General features: G+C 32.8%; 1 protein-coding gene across 1 annotated transcript in view; it reads right to left on the bottom strand.

The window, feature by feature from the left end:
- Positions 1–1,570: 1,570 nt before the first annotated feature.
- The window catches only part of ich (zinc finger protein ichor), a 34,866-nt gene continuing 15,718 nt past the window's right edge, over positions 1,571–20,718 (bottom strand). Inside the window, exon 3 of the mRNA XM_036373409.2 lies at positions 1,571–6,502. Coding sequence (XP_036229302.2) covers positions 4,553–6,292 — 1,740 coding nt within the window. The 5' untranslated portion in view covers positions 6,293–6,502 and the 3' untranslated portion in view covers positions 1,571–4,552. The remainder of the gene's footprint in view (positions 6,503–20,718) is intronic.

Genomic DNA, 20,718 nt, shown 5'->3' with positions numbered 1-20,718 from the left:
TGTGCTCAGAATACCATAGATCATATCTACAAGCAACTATGCATCGTTGAAAGCAAAGAAAAAAGTAAATGGTCACTTTGTTAGATATATTTTTATTAATCGAGGATTTTATGCTATGGAGTAAATATGTCAACCTCTAAAATGGTGATAAAATTTTAGAACAAAAAGTTTTTGTTTAACTGTTTTATAATATAATTCAATTCATAATTTTTTAATATTCTTCCAATACTTTAGAAAATGTATATGAGAAGAAAAAATAAATATTTGCTTTCTCGATTCGTTAATTTGGAAAAAGTTCAACATAGCCTAAAATAATAGTCAAGTTATAAGACTATCTCCTAGTACTACTTTAGAACACATTGCAAATAGTGTATAATAAAATAAGTTTTTATTTTACGGGATTTTTATTATTTTGTATGTCCGTCCTAAAACTACTATTTACCTTCGTTATATGACTTATTTTTTCAAATAGCTTAGTACTGGCTATGTGAGGGCAACGATTTTTTTTGAAGATCATTAACTGACTTTTTTATCACACATCAAAGGAGTGATCCATTTTTAAAGCATTGTTACTGCTGACGAAATATGGGTTGTTTCAAGGAATGTAAAGCCCACGAGATCATGGTCTAATAAGGATGAACCAGCTCAAATTACTTCGAAAGCCCGTAGTCATCAAAAAAAAGGTTGTGTTGTCTGTTTGATGCGATTTCAAAGGTACCGTTTATTTTTAGCTTTTGCCCGACAATACCACGATTAATTCTGAAATGTATTGTGATCAGTTGAACAAATTGAGTGATGCACTCAAACAGAAGAGGCCAGAATTCATCAATAGAAAAGTTGTAGTGTGCCATCAGAATAATGCGAAACCTCATACAAGCTTTTGCAGCTTGAATGGGATGTGTTAGCACATTCACCATATTCTCCAGACTTGGCACCTTCGGACTATTACTTGTCTCTGCAAAATCTTTTGGATGGAATCTCTTGCCCGAAACAATGCAAAAGGTATTGGATTCAAATGGAGAATATATAATTTCATAAAATGTCTTACACAGTAAAAAAATCGTGTTTAATTTGCACTAAAAAAACACGAAATTACTTATTGAACGACCCAATATGTATAATATATGGCAGATTAGAGATCGCAGTACGAAACTTGCTCTAGCTTCATGATTTTTAATTAGGCGTATACCTTATAATATAATAAAAACATATAAACTTATGTGTATCTATAGGAATTAACGACAACTTCTTTATTTAAAAAAATAATTTTAAAACTCTCTCTTACTGAAACTCTTCATTTTCACAGAAACGTAACAATTAAAAAAAAATTCGTTTTTTGGATGGCAACTCTACGAGCAATAATTCATTTCAATATTTTACTTGCCATAACTTTTTTGCAAAATTTCTTTTGTTTTAAAAAATCACAAAATATTTTAAAGAAACAATTAAGTGAAAATAAGTTTTATCGATAAATCTACTTACCATGTTTTTCGTATAACTAAAAGTGAACGGAGATTTTTTAAGCAAACAATATTTATATTTCTCAAATTTTTAGAAACAATTTGCAACGCATTTATATTTAATATAATTTCATTTAATTTATAACTACACTAAATACAATAAACTATTTACATTTTTTAATATTTATATTTCTTTAATTTATTTTTTTAAATAAACATAAGGGATGAAGAGGTAAAGGCAGCTAATTGCTTTTGTTGTTGGATAGAGGAATGGTGGGAGTATACACATTTAAATAAATAATTGCACAAAAGTGTATAATTAAAAATAAATAATAAATATTTTACATTAATTTAATTTACATAAATTATTTAACTGAGCAATTGCTGCTTTTATGTGTGTGTGTGCGTTTATCCGTTAGTTTTCTACTTAGAGTTGCATGCTTTACATACTTACAGTACGTTATATGCGCTTTAGTTTTTTTTATTAATATTCAATTATAATTTATAAGTTAAGCCTAATTAAAATTTAGTAGATCTAAACTAAAATAAAGCATCATGGATTCAGCAATGTATTTTAATTTTTTTTACAATGTCAATTTGAATAAACTTATTTATTAAAAAATAATAATTTTAATTATATATTGCTAAAATTTAAAAGAAAAAAATATTTGTTTAAGCAATTTAGAATAATTTTATTGAAGTAAATCTCTCGAATTTAAGAAAAACGCTTAACGCACCGCCAGGGCTGTTAGAGATTGCAACAAATTTTCATAATTTTTTTTTCATAAACATAATTTTTATTTTTATACTAATAAATTTACTTTTTACTTTTACTAAACTAATTGATTAAACTAATTTCCGCCATTTATTGCAACTGCATTTCGCTTATTCAACTCACTACTTTATTGCATATTCGTTTGTACATTATTGCTTTTAAACTTATTTATATACGATTTTTTTAATAAAATATTTTTTCATTACTTAAAATTTTTTTTTGTAATGTTTTGTATTGCTAAATTACACGTATGAAATAATTTTCCACTTTGAGGTACAATTTCTCTGCTCTCTTTTACGCCATATGCATATTTTACAAAGTTTGCTGCACACAGTTTTGTTTCAATTTACCGTTATATTATATTAACTTTATTTTTACACGCTGTTCTTTGAACTTAATTTTAAATAGATATTAGAATTAAAAAAGTTTTCATAATTTTTTATTGTTTTAAGTTTTTGCCTAAATTTCCAAATATGAAAAATATTAAAAACATTGTTTTATATATAACTGTAGCTTTGTTTCGTTGGTAGAGCGCACACTTGCATCAAAACGGAACAACAGTTGCAAAAAGACAATTGGACGCTCCGTTGTTCTTACATTGCTTGTGCTCTCTTTGAGTTTTCGCTTGCGACAGTCGCTCATTTGCGTTGCTCTAACAAGCTGGCCTAATACCACTCACACGCTAACTACATTTTTTGTTTACTGTATTTTGACAGATTATTCAAAATGTCAATGCCATTTCTTTAACGAATTCGGATTTGTAGATTTCTCATTTGAAAAAATGCCAGACATTGAGTTTAATCATTATTAATTGCACTCAACTGCGATTGTCTATAAAAGTATCTATATTTTAAAGAGAATTCGATTTTTATATGTTCTATGCTTCATTATCTAAGTAAAAATTAACCAAATTTTTGATGAAAGCTTGCGAGCTTCAATAAGAAGCTTTTTTAAGCAGATATTTCCAAAGTTCAGACATTCTGAAGCACGAAACAACAAACATGAGCTTAAAGAAACATCTAATAACTTTCACTATTAGTTTCAGGTAAATTGGTTATGAAATTGGGAGAAATAAATAGAAATTTATAAAAGCTGCTAATTATACAAAAGAGTGAAAGCTTTCCAAATTTTCATTCAATTACAAATATTGCAATGTACGCTTGTTAATATGTATTTGCTAAAAGCCAATTACATTTGTTTCCCAAAAAAAAATAAAAAAAACTTGCATGGATGATTCTTTGAAATAGATGGATGGATGGATGAAATTGTTTCTACTCCATCTTCTTCTAAATTCAATTTTGAACATAAAGAGCTTTAAACTTTCAAAATGGTAAAAGCTTGCATGAAAACTTTCCGAATTTTCATTTATTTATTATAATATATTTTGCAAACTAAGCTTACAATAAAATTATTGCAATGTATGCTTCTTAATCTAGTATTAAGAGCCAATTGAATTTGTTTCCAAAAACTGGTGAAATCTTAAACGAAAAATTATCTCGTAAATTCGTAACGAAATTGTTTCTACATTACGTATTTGAGAAATTGTATAAAGGAATGATAAGTTAAATGCCTATAATTAATTTATTAAAACCATCTTTGTTAAAAAAGGCACTAAAACCTACATTGAGTAAAACTAAAGAGATCAAAAGCAACCAACAACAACGAATAACAAATATTGACTGCGTGTCTCGTATTCCAAAATAGCCAGTAAAATATATGATTTTTCAATGTTAAAGTATTTTCGTTACCAACTAAACTACAAAAGATTATCTCATTACGTGAAATATAAATGGTTTTCGAATGTAGTCAAATTAATATATAGAAAATACTCACCACACTATATATATATAAAGGCATACATTTAGGAATTCGAAACACGCACTCGCTCATTGAAGAACATTGAATTGAGTAACACTTACACAGAGTCGTTGAGTAGTTGAGCGTAAGCTTTAAGCTCTCACTGAATAGCCACTCTCACGCTCAGCGCAATGATATCAGCACTTCAACGCCTTCAATAAACATTACGCTGCCTTTGAGAGTGTTGTTGTGTGGCGGATTTGGTGTAGCCCTAATGTGGCTACTTGTCGGAGTAGCTCCGGAGATAGCCACAAAACAGCTAACCACTCTATTACTAGCTTTGGAGTACTTGAATTTATACAGGATATTCAAATACACGCTCTCGACGCAAACGCGTACACGCACACACTTAGGACACTCTCAGACGCAACGATTTTGTAGATTTGGGCTTGAACGCTCGCATATTGGCGTGCATCATGACAACACTGCTATGTTGTTCGTGATCCTCGCGCGCATCGTGTCAGTCACGCCCAATTCTCTTATGTATCTGTTGATGTTTGAGCAAGTGCGCCTTCTGTCGAAACGCTTTGGCGCAAACATCACAACGGAACGGTTTCTCGCCCGTATGCGTACGCAGGTGGACCTTGATGTTGCTCTTATTGAGAAAACCCCGATTACATATACTACACCGATGCACGGGCTTCTCTTTCCCTAGCAGACCGGACAGATCGTTAGCGCTGAAGTTGACCGATGATGGTGAAATTGCATTGAGTTGTTGTGGTCCAAGTCCGCTACTGTTAGATTGGGCATTCGCTTGTTGTTGTTGACTGGATTTCTTTTGGGAGCGCGAACGTTTCGTTTTCGGCGTACCGGTGGGTGTAATGGTCGTCGTATGTGGATAATTTCCTAGCATGTCGGGACTGCAGAGACCATCGGATTTCATTGAAGACATGGAGACTTGGTACTGCTGTGGATTTGTGAGATAGCGCGGATTAATCATCAGATTGTCCGTGGTCGAGACAACGGAACCTGGCGGACTCGAGGTGGACGTTGCTGTGGGCAGCTCGTTACAATATGAGGTAGAACTGGGCGCTTCACTTTTCATTGTGGCTGTATTTGCTTGTTGCGTTTGCTGTTGTTGCTGTGGTGGACCATTTTGTAGGCGGTTCTGCAGGAAAGGCATGTAGCCGTGCGTGAGCAAGTTCTGCAGCGTCGAGCTCGGATGCACAGGTGAGTGTGGCAAGATAAATTCGCTAAGCGTATCCTGTTGTGATACAAGCAGCTTACCATCTTGCTGTATGCAATTGCCATCGATCCACGCATCTAAGTCCATCCAGGAATCGCGCGTATCATTACCATCATCCTTATCTAGTTGATTGGGCACCGTTGTATCTGCTATCGCTGAACCAATTATGGCCGCAATATCGTCTATCGAGTTCATATCTACATATTCGGACAGATCTTTTGCGTCGGTATAAATGCGTACACTACTGTGCAACGAATCCGTGCCTTGGTCGCCACCACCCACCATACCGTTGCCATTGTTGACTATGCCACCGCCAGCACCACCGTTGCCACCACCACCACCAATACCAGCCGCGCCACCTACAGACATAACACAACTATCGGCCATTGAGTACAGCTTACTATCTAATTGACTATCAGCGAACAGTTTCACATCGTTAAGGCAGGCGTCCGCGTCCGGACTCAGAACGCTCTCGGGCAAGCATGTAGACGAGGAAACAATATTGTGATCGCCCGAAGAGCAATGACTGTTGGCACCACCACCATTACCCCCACTTGACATCGAGGGTAACGGTGATGTACCCGACGTCGCCGCCGCCAATTGTATGCTCGTGGTGCCATTGCCGGTCGGTGACGTGTGACTCGTCTGGTAGGCACTTTGTATATAATTGTTGTTACTCTCATCAGGTAGCCTCTGTGCGATCGCGTGATAATGATGTCCCGAGATGCCATTTATGGACAAGTGTCCCGTATAGCCAGTGAACGGTGGTAGTGGTTTCAGGTCGGAGAGCGCATTCAGGGATGATGTATTCAAGAGCAGATTATCGAGCACATCTAGCGAATTTTTCTGTTCCGTGTCGCTGGGCAGCGAATCCAGATCGTGCTCCAGCAGTAATTTATGGCCATCGAGCAGATATTGATCTTGGCTGCCGTTCTGTGTGGGACCCCAGCATGGACTCATAAGTAAGCTTTCAACTTCAGATTCACTTGGTCCGTTCATGCTGCAAAACTTCATTGTATTTTACGGTGCATACGAGTAATTTTTTTCCTTCCGGTTCGTGTGAACGCAAGATGATGAACAAGGAGGACTGGGTGTGTATATTCGAAAATTCTAGTATAATTTTAGTTGGACGGGTATGCAGCTGGATAACTTGGGAGGACCATAAGTCAACGACAATAATGAAAATTGGGTTTTAAGTAAATTGTTGATTCCTGTTGTGGCTAACTGGAAATATAGAAATAAAAATGGGTTTGAAATATGTGCTCGTTTATGCATTGCAAAATTCTCTACTAAAATACTTAATAGTTTACTACGATATATGTATATGACTACATACGAACTAATTCAATATTGAGACTTATTCCGAACTCTTAAGAAACTACTAATATTTTAAGAGAGGCCCCAGAGGGAATTTTCTCAGTGGTTTTCTTCTCTCGTCAAGGAATGTTTTGTATCCCAGAGGGAATTTTCTCAGTGGTTTTCTTCTCTCGTCAAGGAATGTTTTGTATTAAGAATCGTTTTCAAGGTTCTAGTTTCTTTGTCTATTCGATAGCTTAGTTTAAGAGACTTTCGAATCTAAATTGATGTTAGAACCTTTCAGTTAGTTGGAAATAATTCTACAATTTATGACAAACACCAGTGTAATGAAGGCATATTTGAAATCAATACTGATAACTGAAGAAAAAATTTTGTAAGTTCCTAAAGAATCTACCGAAAGGAAGTCTGTTAATCCTAAGAACTTTTTATTAAATCCACGAGCTAACAGATCTAGGAGAGAGTGTATGGCCTACTAATTGTAATAGTCTGTTGATTCTAAGAGTCTTTTCAAATGTCTTGGGAACAACAACAATAATATACAATATTAGAAAACCATTTATTGTCAACTGAGCCAAGTTTTTGGCGGAACAAAAACTGAAAAATGTGATTAAATCGAATTAAACAAGTAAGGAAGGGCTAAGTTCGGGTCAACCGAACAATTTATACTCTTGATACCTAAAAGGCATTTAAAATAGTGCTATATAGGAAGTAGGTGTTGTTGCAGTCCGATTTCGCCCATTTTTACAACGTGACATAAGATTGTCAGGATAATGTTATAAACCGAATTTGGTTAAATTGGTGGAGTAAGCCCCGAGATATGTAATTTCACCTAAATATGGGCGGTGTCATGTCCATCGTCCAATTTTGACCCTAGCACCTATAAACCCCTCTTGAATCATCCTGTAAAATTTAATGTCTCTGACGCATTTAGTTATTGATATATCGCGCTTTAAGTGGTTTTTAACAAAACCGTTATATGGGGAGAGGCCAGGATTATAATCCGATTTCATCAATTTTCACACTGTCGGTAGGAATTCTTATAGGATTTGTCCTTAGCGAACTTAGTTATTATAGCTTCAGTGGTTTGAGAGATATGAACATTAAACCTATTAGAAGGTGGGGCCACGCCCATTTTTTCAAAATTTTTCGTTCACAGGTGCTACTTACTACTACGATCCTCTGTACCAAATAACAGGTTTATATCTTAACTTAGGGCTTAGTTATGGCATTTAGGTTTTCGATTAATGGCATTTTGTGGGCGTGGCAGTGGGCCGATTACGCCGCAGGTTCATATTTGGAGTTTTGTGTATGTTTTGTTAATACAATTTCGAAAGTACCAGTGCATACTAAATTTAACTCAGAATTAATAAAGGGATATTTATTTTTAAAAGAATAGCTAGCTGAGAATATTATAATATATGTCTACATAGTGTCGACTAAAATCGCCTTAACAGAAGCTCAACAATTCTCTACAAAGATCTTTGGATGGAAAAATTAATAGTTAGCCCATATCCGTCGTTTAATCTAGTTACGTAAAGTATTTATATTAAGAATTTTCTACCTCTTAAAATACCGATAAAAAATAAAATCTGTTTCTAGAATTAAAACAGCAAAATTCCTGTGCCTGAGACGCACACATATGTATATGTATGTATAAAACTTAAAATCAAAAATAATTTCAAAAAGGAGAGACAACTTATTTTACATTATGTATATGAAAACATGCATTGTATGTATATATTTACAAATGTATATGTGTATATTAGGGTGCTTCAAATATTTTTTTTTTTAATTCTTATCCAAATGTTTGATTTTTGAAAAACACTTAGTAATTTTTAAATGGCTGTAACTACTTTTCTTGAAAAAGTAATCACACTTTACCTCAGATCTTAGTACAGCTCAGGGCTCAACGTTAAGAATACAAATTTATTTTTGTTTAAAATTGCGCTACTTATGGGTAAGTTCAATTCTAATTAAATAAGAAATTTTTCCAATTTTAATTATTAGAGAAACTAATAAAATAAAATTAGCGACCTCTTAGTTGTGCGTACGGCTCTTGTTTAGTGAAGATTTTATTTATTTTACAATAACAAAAAAAGAGTTGAAACAAATGTAATATTTTTGAAGCACCCTAGTGTATATAGGTACATAAATATGCATGCTTTGCCTTGCACTGTTTGCAGCGGAATAACAGCGACAGCATCAACAACAGCAACAAGAAATAACTTCAATGCGGTATTTGGGTTAAAACATCAATAATCTCCAGAATTAGCATACAAATAGCTTAGAAAAATCCTCGCTTAATTTATACATGTATATGTACTCGTAGATACATATAATCATGCATGTATTTACGAGTATAGAAACTCGTATATGTGTATATGAAACGTATTGGAAGCAAATAAATTGTAGAAAAAAATCCAAAAATAGTAGTATATATTAAGATTAGCTATTAAGGCAAGAACATAATTTTTTTAATTGCTACAATAACAAAGACAGGTTAACTTTAGATAAAATCGATTAGGGCATAAGCAGCAAGAAATATATAAATAGAAAACACAGCTAACTTAAAACATCACTAACTAAAAACACAAAAAACTAAACAGGAAAATAACAAAATACAAAAAAAAAATCACCCAATAACAGCAAAGACCGCTATGAAACAGCGCTAATGGTAGTTATAGTAAATTTTAAGCGCTCAGTGGCAAACGGCGTTAAGAAGATACGCCTTTAGTGCAGATGACTTCAGATTCCAAGATGTTGCTTCAAAGTGAAGCTGGGAAATGCGTGTATTTTCAGCTTAAGTTGTTTTGCAAGAATTTATAATATTTTGTTTTACTTATACAACAATACAATATACTCATGTTTGCATAGTTATTACACATTGAAAGCAATGAGAAGAGGAATTTGGCTCAGCAAAAGTGCTAAGCCACAATTATACATAAAAGTTTATGTAAATATGTATGTATATGCCTGAGTATATATTCATCTATAACCAATTTATGTGCTACAATACATACATATACACACACAATTCGGCGCATATTTTTAAGATGTTAAATCACCATCAACCATTACCACTAATAATCGGTGGATTAACAATGCACAATACATTGCAGTTTGACAGGTGGTTGGACAAGTGTTTGAGCATATCAGAAAATCAAAAGCGGCTTTAATAAAAGCAAGAAAGCCAAAGCAATGCCAAAAGCTTCAAAAACCTCCAAGATTTACACGAAGTCGGAAGAAAGCGTGGAAAGAAATGTGAAGAATATTTTAAGCGAAAACGTTATTTGAACAGGTAAAAAAACAGTTGAGCCTTGTGTACACTTACACGTTTACAGTTATGTACTTTCATGCGTATAGACCTGTTCCTATGAACTTTTTTTTGGGTTTGGCAAGTCGAAATATGTTCAAAAAGTAGGTGTGTTTATTCTTTGAAGTTGCTTTTGTTTTTTGTTTTTATTTTTAAATGAAAACTGTTATTTGTTTTTAAGTTTAAGTGGACGGATGGGCGTACAAAAAGACAGGTGATGTAGGCATGAAATATTTGAAAACTCTAGTAGAAATATAAGCATAGATAAAGAAGCGAACCTTTTAAAGTCGCGTTTTAAACATAGTTCTCTTTTCCAATGGATTTATTGCCAGGAATTTTCACAGGTGTATTTTGCATAGCATAAAAGAGCATAAAAAAATCGCTATCTTGATCGATCGGTTTGAATGCCAGCTACATTCATTAGTGCTTTTGAACAATATATTGCACTATTTTGGTGTTGCCTTAGATAATAATCTGTGCAATATTTCGTGAAGATATCTTGCCAAATAAAAAAGATTTTTATACAAACACTTGATTCTGAGCATTCAGTTTGTATGACATCTATGTATATGATAAAAAACGCTTTTTTGGAAGAAAAAGACGTTCGCATCTCAAAAACTGAGGGACTAGTGCTCTGATATCCAGATAAACAAAACGACGGCCGTCACTGATATATATATGGGCGTCTATATAAAGTTTGAGTCTACTACTTTCCAAGATCGTGTCTGAGATCTTTTTGAATTGATCTCGAACCGTTCACAACAAGTTTGTGTCTTAAGTTTTGGTCATAAATTGTTATTCCGAAGAAAATTTCGAAAAACAAAAGTTTTTTAAATTAAACTATTCATATAATATATATTTAATAAATGCCGAGAACTTTACTACGCAATATTTGTATTTACAGAAAAATAGGAAATAATTTTAATTATATTATTATATATTAGATATTCACAATCATAAGTAATTTTGTTATGACCGTCAATGTATATAGTTTGTTTCTTTGAACCTTGTGTCTTAAGTGTTTTGTTGGGTAGTACATTTTCGTACCAATATTCACAATAAAAAATTTGTTTTATTTCGATAATCCAAAAGCAGATATAGCATTCCTGTAATTTATTATAAAATATTAGTTTAATATTGATTGAAATATTTTTTTAAATTACACATTTTGCGTTGTTTAAAAATGCATTGCAAATGCTTTTTACTATTTTGAAGGAAAATTTGCAATAGCTGAATTATTAATTTATATTATATTGCATATTTGCTATTTATTTGACCGTCACTGTATAAATGTGTAAATATTTGTTTGAAGTTTGTGTCTGAAGTCTTTTGTATACATTAAACATGTGGACTCAAGTTTGTGCCTTAAATCTTTTATAACCATACCGCAACTGTAATAGTTTGGTACCGGGTTCGTGCCTTAAGTCTTTAGTTTATGAAGTTAGACGGTTAATTCCTTACGCCAAGTTTGTGGCTTAAGTTTTGTGTGTGTGTATCTTGCATAATAATCACTATTGAATTTTCACTGTGTATTTGGTGTTTGTAGCATTTCTATTAAATATCCTTACTGTAGGACCTGAACATTACAGTTCTTTATTTTTACTTTTCAGTTTAAAGTGTGACAAATTTTAACAATTCACTTGCGGCATAGCTGACATTAAGGGAACAGACGCAAACATATATGTATCTACAATATATAAATAACTAAGTACATAAGTGTTTGTAAGTATGTGTGTCTGTGTGAAAGTGCTCTTTGCTTATAGTAATTCCAAGTATGCAGGCTGCATAGAAATTCACAGTCCGTTGCAGCACAAATATGCCAACAAACAACCTAAGTATGCACATATGTATGTATGTATGTATGTATGTGGTATGTGTATGGAAAAACGATGGAAATAAGGCAAATCGCACAAAAACGCTGCCAGCAGTAAAATCATAATAAATTTCCCTTTCAACAAGTTCGCGGACACGGGCAGACCCCGGACGTTCGGACGTTCGGACGATTTGCCTTGGCAACATGGAAATCAAGTAAAACCAAAACGCTAGCCAAGAATGAGAATGGGCCACAACCACAACAAAAACAACAGAAATAAATCACATAAATGCGAAAATAGCTTTGGCAAATAAATGGCACAGAAGAAGACAAAGAAAAATAATAACAACAACAACAACTAGCATGTACAAACTACAACTGAGGAACGTGAAAAACACGTTGCTGGGAAAATTAGGTAATGTTGCAGCAACATGTTGCGCCATACTAAAAGCGGAGAATTTTCAGCAGAGAGCAAACTAAATGGAGAGCGAGAGTGTCGGAATGTTGCTGATTGTAGTGAATATGTTGTAAGTTGAAGAAATTGTCTCCGAAGCTACGAAGTCGGTGAAGTTTTTGTGACAGAAGAAAGAAAGGTGCACTGAAAGAGAAAAATTGCAAGAGAGACAGGTAGAAAAGTATAGACAGAGCAACGCGGAAGAACTCTTTTCGGAAAAAGAGCATAAAAACATCAATTCTCCTCATGAGAGACACTTTATTAGAGAAATGAACGCGGATCCATTAAAGCAACTCGACGTTGACTGTCATTAACACGTTATACCAATAACAACAGCAACATCAGTCAGCACAAGCAGAATTGTCTGCCAACAACAGCAACACATCCAACGGCATATAAGTAATATCAGCATTGTAGCAATGGTCTGTCGACAACAATAACACATATAGCCAATGTACCGTTATTCGAAAGACCTGCTGACATACTTCCGCAATCGGCAAACCACATTTAAAGCCGACGAGTGCCGAGCATAAATGAAAACACGAAGTCGAGACTGAAGTCACAGTCAAAAGCAAGTTGGGGCACACAACATGGCTGAGCTCGAGTTGAAGCCGAAGCTGTCGCTTGCTGGCCGGCGCTTTGAGTTGTTGGACTCATCTGTAGCTGATGCATGAGCAATGTACAGTGATAGAGAGCAGCTTTATTGGCAAATGGGTATGAGTTTGGATGCATAAGCACGGCATAAGCTCCACATTGGCCGCTATAAGCGTCATAATTTTGTTGTAAGTGTATCAAATATTCATACATGCACGATGTCTATGCGTATTACGGTTGTTGGATTTTAATTTCGCCCAGTGCGATGCTGTTGCTGTGCGCTCTTTTTACTGTAGCGCTATAAACGAACACAGCCGATTGGGTACAGTGGGTCGGTTTCGGCAGTAGAATAGTTGTTTTGAATATAATAGAGGAATAGCGTGAAAAAATAATAAGTTATTGATAAATTTATAATTATATGTGAAAGAACATCACTATATGAAAATCTATATCTAGCAAATCAGGTATAAAATCAAAAGCTTGACAAAGTAACGAGTGCACAATTCGTGTGCATATTGTAGTCTAAAGTTTTGGGAGTAGGTTTACTCGTATAATAAACTATGATACTTTAACTGATATTTATAAAAGCGAAGCTGATATTTTTCGAAAGGAATAATGAATTTTTGCAGAAAAGTTTTTCAGATATTTCTAAAAAAATGTATTCATAGTAAATTTGGTTATATTTTCCAAAAAATAAAAAAAATAATACATCGAAAATTTAAAAAAAAAAAATAATATTTACAAATAAAACAATTTTCCATCCCAGGGCTTGATGTTGATCGATCAGATTGTATGGCAGCTATATATTATTGTGTTCCGTTCTAAACTGTTTATTTGGAGATTGTACCGTTGCCTTGGAAAATAACCAATTCCAAATTTCGTGAAGATATTCTACCAAATTAAAAAGTTTCCACACAAGGACTTGATTCCGATTAATGGTAGCTATATGCTATAGTGTTTAGATATCGGTGGTTCCGACAAATTAGCAGTATCTTGTGGAGAAAAGGAGGGTGCAAAATTTTAGTTCGATATCTCATAAACTGAAGGAATATTTTGCGTATATACAGATAGACAGATGGAGATAGTTAAATCGGCTCAGCTCGTCACGCTGATTACGCTACAAGCTTTGAAATGCTTTAAGCGTTGAAACAACTGTAAAAAAGTACTTTGCAAATTAGTTCAATAGTTTTTTTATTGCACACAATTTACAAGTAATTATTTCCTTTTTAAAGTTTCGCACAATCCATAAAATAATAATCGAAATAACGCACTGTGCGTATGAAGAATATGTTTTGCTTGCGTGCTGTTATAAACTCACTTGTACCATTGCTGTATGTGTGTCTACCACTACTCCTAAAACTGCTATAACAAAAATTACAATAACATTTAAACTACAATAACAAAAAAAAAAAACACAACAACAACAATTGCTACTACTGGCAACCATCATTATTAGTTATATACAACTAAAACTTCTTTTTGCATTCACGCCATTTCTGTCTTTAGTCATTACTTTGCTGTTTGGCATAGATTTTTTGAATGCTAAAAAAATTATTTCACCATTACGCTTTCATTTCTTTTCTACGCACGTTTTTTGCCATTGTTTTCACTCGCATTTCATTACATATTTTCCATCTCTTTCCATTTCTTTTATGTCTTATAAATACCAGCAGTGAGTACATAGAATATGCATAAGTGTAGGTATTACTACTGGATATGTAATTATGGAATACTATATATGTATGTACATATGTAGCAAGGCAACTATTGAAAAAATTTCTAACAATTGAAAATGCTTTTAGCGTATTATTTGGCATTCAAATGTTATAGTTATTGCCATTTTTTGAACTACAGGCCTACAATTACTTGAAAGATTTACTTGTTAGAGTTTTATGCTTATAGTAAATATAATGTTTGTGTCGTTATTGCCGAGTGTCAGAATATTGACAGGTGCTATAATGGTTGTATGATTTTGAGAGACGTGAAGCAAGCAACTGATATTCGAATATTTCAAAGGGGAGCTCATATTTCACATACAATTTCTAATGGAAGAATATGTGTAAAATAAACTAGACTCCTTCAATATACATATGTAGTTATTTTCAAAATATTTATACTAAAAAACGTGGAAGGAAGTATTGTGATTTAAATTCATAGAGTAACAAGACTACTTACTAAATTTCAATTTCGAAAACAGTCTTTACTAACCATCCATATTAAAAATAATTACAAGTGTATTATTAATGAAAAATATGAAAATTTGATTTACAATATTATTATTTTATTTCAAAAGTCTGCCAACAATATGCAAAAATGAATTAGAACAATTTATGGCATATTTTCTGAAAATCTGCTTAGTTTCCTTTAACTGTAGTATTCCATTCCCTGTTCTTTAGGTAGATAAGACTTTGTTAGACATATGGTACATATATAATACATAAAATATACAAGGCTGTAAACTGTTATTGAAAATTACTATAAATAAGCTTTCTATATAATCGATTTTATTGCCGAGTTTTGAAAGAAATAAGAAATGCAGCTGGATGTATACCATTCGACAAAATTGTTTACCAAACTCGTGTCTGAATTAGGATTTAAACACTTTAGCAAATACATGTACTGCACATGTGTGAGAGTTATTAGACTTAGCTTATGATAGAAGTATACTAGAGCCATTTTCACTATAGAAAAAAATAATATTCGACACTGAAACTAGACTTCTTTAAAGAATTTATTATGTTTTTTCATAACTTATTACAATAATTTTTTTTTTAATATTGTAAAACTAGTTTAAAAGTACTTTTTTCTCAAAAATGAAAGCATGGCATTCTATGAGACACGCTTTTGTTTTTATCTCATGCTAGTTTTTCACCTCTGTTAACACCGCTAGCATAAAGAATAAGTAAAATCAATTATTAAAGAAACTCTTCTCAGCCAGAAGTTAGTAGAGACTCTTAGTAACTTTATGCATCGGCGCTCAATACAATTTAATTGCTGTTTTTGAAAGAAATGCCGAATTTATTAAGAATAAGTATATTCCTTAAGGTACATGAAAAATAAAACACATTGTTGATAATAGACCAGAGTCGATTCAGATCTATTAACAACAAATTTTATAGCCTTCCGACAAAAGTAGAAAGAGGTTTCTGCAAAACTTCTTCACGCTAAGGCTCTGAATATTTTTGAAGCCAATTAATTGTTCGACATTGAAAGTTATCATGATTTTTGTGCAACGCAACATGACGCGACATGAATTTTATAATGTTTTCTCGGGACACCAATATCTGCTAAAAATTTGGTTAATTTTTCAAGGCACTGTGACTTCTATGATTTTCGCAGATTTTATGATAAAAACTATGAGGATAATATAGATTTAACAAAAATTGGCTTGGCAGTCAATGTGTTAAAGGAGGAGAAATAAAGCAATGAAAAAAATATAACAAGAAATAACGTTAACTATAATACCCTTCACAAATACAATAAACAAGAACCTTATTTCGATTACATTGTTGCCTTAGTCAATAACTCAAGCCTAAATTCGCGAAGATACCTCGTCAAATGAAAAAGTTTTCCATGCAAGCACTTCATTCCGATCGTTCAGCTGTTCCGACAAATGAGCAGCTTCTTAGTAAGGAAAGGACAGGTACAATATTTCAGATCGATAGCTTAAAAACTGAGGGACTAGTTTGCAAATACACAGACAGACGGACATTGCTAAATCAACTCAGCTCAGCATGCTGAGCCGACGTTTCCTTCTGGGTGTTACAAACTTCGTGGCAAACTAAATATAAAAATGTAAGTAAAAGAAAGTGGTAATAAAATGAGAAATCCTTCAAGCCATCATTTGTATTAATATATTGCATTTAAATTTACAATTAAAATATTTTGAAATACTATATTGTACATATTTATAATATTTTATGAATGATGATGGTATAATATTGTAATTCTTTATTTAATTTTTATTTTTATTTGAATAAAAATTTATTCTTGGAAAAATATTTCAATATATGCTTTCTGAGATGGGTAGCGAATTTCATTAAGATATTTAATTTTTTCCTTAAACAACTTAGATCTACTTGCCTAATGATTCACCTGTCGCTCTACATCTTTTACAAACTAACCTTTAAATTTTTACTAAGAGCTCTCCAGGAGACACTACAACTATAAATGTATAGCTCAGGCAGATAATACTCTCAAAATATACTATAATCCATTTTTTTTATACAACTTAATTTTTCTCATTATACGAGCACAGAGCAGATCAGTATATATGTACATATATGTAAGTGCAGCAAATAATAATAAAAAATTACTGTTACGTTTACAATTCAAAGAGATTTATGCGCGACAAATGTAACATTAAAATTATAAAATTAATACCCACATACGTACATACAAACGAATTTAGTTAGTGTATAAAAACAATAAAAATTATTCTGATCTGCTCCTCACTCAATTGGCATTATAAACGCGTCACTATATGACTTTGACAATGGCGCTGCAGCACATGCTTACATACATATACACAATCTCCCTTAGTTTTTGTTTACGCATTTTGTAGTTGTTGTCTCCGGTCACCTTTTTATACTCTTGCAACATGTTGTTACAGAGTACAATAGTTTTGTTCACCTAACGGTTGTGCGTATCACCTAAAAGTAATCGAGTTAGATGTAGGGTTATGTATATATAAATGATCAGGATGTCGAAACGAGTTGAAACACGGTTGTCTGTTTGTCTCTCCGTACGTCCGTCCATACTAGCTGTAATTTGAGTAAAAATTCAGATATCTTGCTGAAACTTGGTACACATGTTCGTTGGCACCATAAGAAGTTTGGTTTGGTAGATGGGCGTAATCGGACCACTGCCACGTTCACAAAACGCCATTAATCGAAAACTTATAAAACGCCATAACTAAGCACTAAATTAATACTTATATCATTGTACATTTTGTACAGAAGATTGTAACAGATTAAATATTTTTGACACTTACTTCGGCAGTGTGAAAATGGATTAAATCAGATGATAACCTCGCCCACTCCCTATATAACGGTACTACTAAAAGCATTCACAATGAGAAAATAAACGAAATCGACGACTATAACCACGCCAATTTTAAATTCTATATGATTTTTTCACTTACCAGTATACAAATCAAGCACCAAAGTATATATTAGGACAAGACTTTACAAAAATAGTGCTTTTGAGGTATATCTCAAATTCTCAAATCTAAAAATTGTCAAAATCGGACCAAGATTGTCACACATCCGTTTGGCCTTGTGCCATATGTAAGATATCTTAGCAAAATTAACTGAATGCATGCGAGTTTAGTCTACGAATAACCCAACTCCCAAATACTACTCATATTGATTTTCGTTATTCTAACAAACCTTATGCCGAATATTTTGTTCAATGTGTGTATTATATATTTATAAAATTGCTTGAAAATATGATCTCAAGTATAACTTCTCCTGACAAAATATGTGATACTTTAATAAAATTAAATGAACAAGTTTTCTTAAAGATTGTGTGTGACGCAAGTTACAAAAGTATAAAATGTTCAGTTTCACCCGAACTTAGCCCTTCCTTACTTGTTTATTGTTATTATTTTTAATGTGTATTATGGTTGTGCCCTATGAATGTTTATTGTCATTTTATGGTTATAGAGTGAGAGAATCGAAAATGAGGTCAATTTCATTTGTAACGGCGCATCGCTTGTGGCGCGCGTTGGCGTCTCTCAACCGCAATGTTCTAACAGAAAACAAAAATGTTCATGTATTTGCATGAATTTACGCGGTATGAACACAGCAAAAGTGCGTGGGTTGAACAGGTGCTTTGTGCGTCAGGTCAGTTTGCATATGTATTGTTCGGACAAACAATAACAAAAAGTATGGCAAAAAAAAGTATTATAAGCAATAGAAAATAATTAACTAGAAACAATTTGTGTTCTGGCTAATAGTGTAATATTTTAGAGGACTGTTACATTTTAATTGTACTAAATTGTGTGGGACTTTTTTATTTGATTTTTAGCAGACATTATGAGTGAATTTTTATTATATTATAAATTTTTGAGTGTAAAACTTAATAAACATACTTACATAATTTTTTCTTTTAGAAAATATTTTAAAAACAAGGTTTATTGATCTCAATAATTACTTTACATAAAATTATAATTAAGATTAGTCACTAACTTTAATTACTATAAAATGCACAAAAATAATAATTAACATGTTGCTGGCGTCGAATCCGTTTGCATAAAAGCAATTTAAGTAAAGTGAAAACAATAAAAAATCTTAAGTTTTAACATTTCATATACCTTAAAACGACATAAAAATTGATATTGACTATAATCGGTCAGTTTGAATGATAGGTATGTAGCTAAAGTGGTCGGATTTCGACGGTTTCGACAAATAAGCAGTTTATTGGGAGGAAAAGGAAAATTTAAGATCGATATCTCAAAAACTGAGGGACTAGTTTGCATATATACATTCAGACGAACGGACACACAGACAAACGGATATGGCTAAATCGACTCAGCTCGTCATGCTGATCATTTATATACATATAGGTACATAAACTTTTCTTTCATTCTACTGTTACAAACTTCATGGCAAACTTAACATACTTTGTTCAGAGTATAAAAATTGTTGATAACTGATATGAGATCAAGTGATTAAATTTTCTAGGGGATAGCCAAGCAGAAATGCAGATGTTAGTTTTCTACATATTAAATATCTATACAAATATAGTATGTATGTATAAAGTTAGCGCGTAAAGGCTTTTCTAAATATTTGACCGATTTTATTCTCTGCCTATTCGTGGTATATAAAGTTCAAAACTATACTTCCGCTGGCATATCGACTTTATAATGAGATAATTAAATACTCGTAAAACAATTGTAAGTGTGTTTGTGGAAATATGTCAGCAAGTATGTGTATAAGTACGCGTAAGTAATTAAATATGTAAGTAAGCAAGTCTGCAAGTACTATAGGATCGAAGCAAAAAAAATCTTGGCATATACATACATATGTACTTAGTATTTGCATACTATCCCACTAAAGCCAGTAAGCATGTGAATGTTAATATGTGCATTTGTACTTGAATTTGTGTGAGAAGTGGGGTGAAAACGCGAAACTGGGTCGAGTTCAAGAAAAATGCAGATGAATATCAAACGCAATAAAAGCAGCTAAAGATCCGCAAAGAAAAAGTAAGCAAAGGCCAGCTTAAGAAAAGCAAACGAGTTAAATGTTGTTGTAAAAAGATAAACACACTTAAAAGCAGAATATATAGTATAAAAGCAAAAACGTGTCACATATGCTAATCAAAATGGAAAATTATGTGAAAAACAATGAGCAAGTGGAACATAAAAAGGGTATGTATACATGTACATATTTATGTATATAGTTAAGAACATAAAATGCAGCTACTAGCCCGAATGTCAAGGCTGGGAAAATTCTTGCTTCACATTGTTGTTGTGCGCCTAAAAAGTTCTCATCAAACTAAGTTAATGCAAGCGTTCCGCTAAGGTTGAAATTATCCAACACAACAATAAAAAATAAATACATATGCGATAAAGGGGTATTTTATTAAACATTTTTCAACAATTCTTATTATTATATTCATATTAGGTGGATGCGCTACCGCCAAGGATTGTCTAAATTGCCTAGGAATGAACAAAGCCGAGTCAGTTAGTTTTAAAGAACAACTCTTAAATGATCATTTAACTTACTATCGTATTAAGCTCATAATTAAGATAATCATTAAGTTCTTTAGTCTTCTTTAAGAGATCAAATGATGCGAATAACGATTTCAAACGTACTGTAAGACGATAGCATGAGAACCGAAAACATTTCCGGATAAATAAAATCGGTACAAATAAGAAAAAAGGTATACGATGCACCGAAGCTATAATACCCTTTACAAATAAAAAAGTAGAAGAACTTGATTTT

Source organism: Bactrocera oleae, chromosome 2 (genome assembly GCF_042242935.1).
Source record: "Bactrocera oleae isolate idBacOlea1 chromosome 2, idBacOlea1, whole genome shotgun sequence".
In the NCBI taxonomy this organism is placed as follows: Eukaryota; Metazoa; Arthropoda; class Insecta; order Diptera; family Tephritidae; genus Bactrocera; species Bactrocera oleae.
Note: the sequence above shows the minus strand (reverse complement) of the source record. Positions and strands in the feature narration are given on the sequence as shown.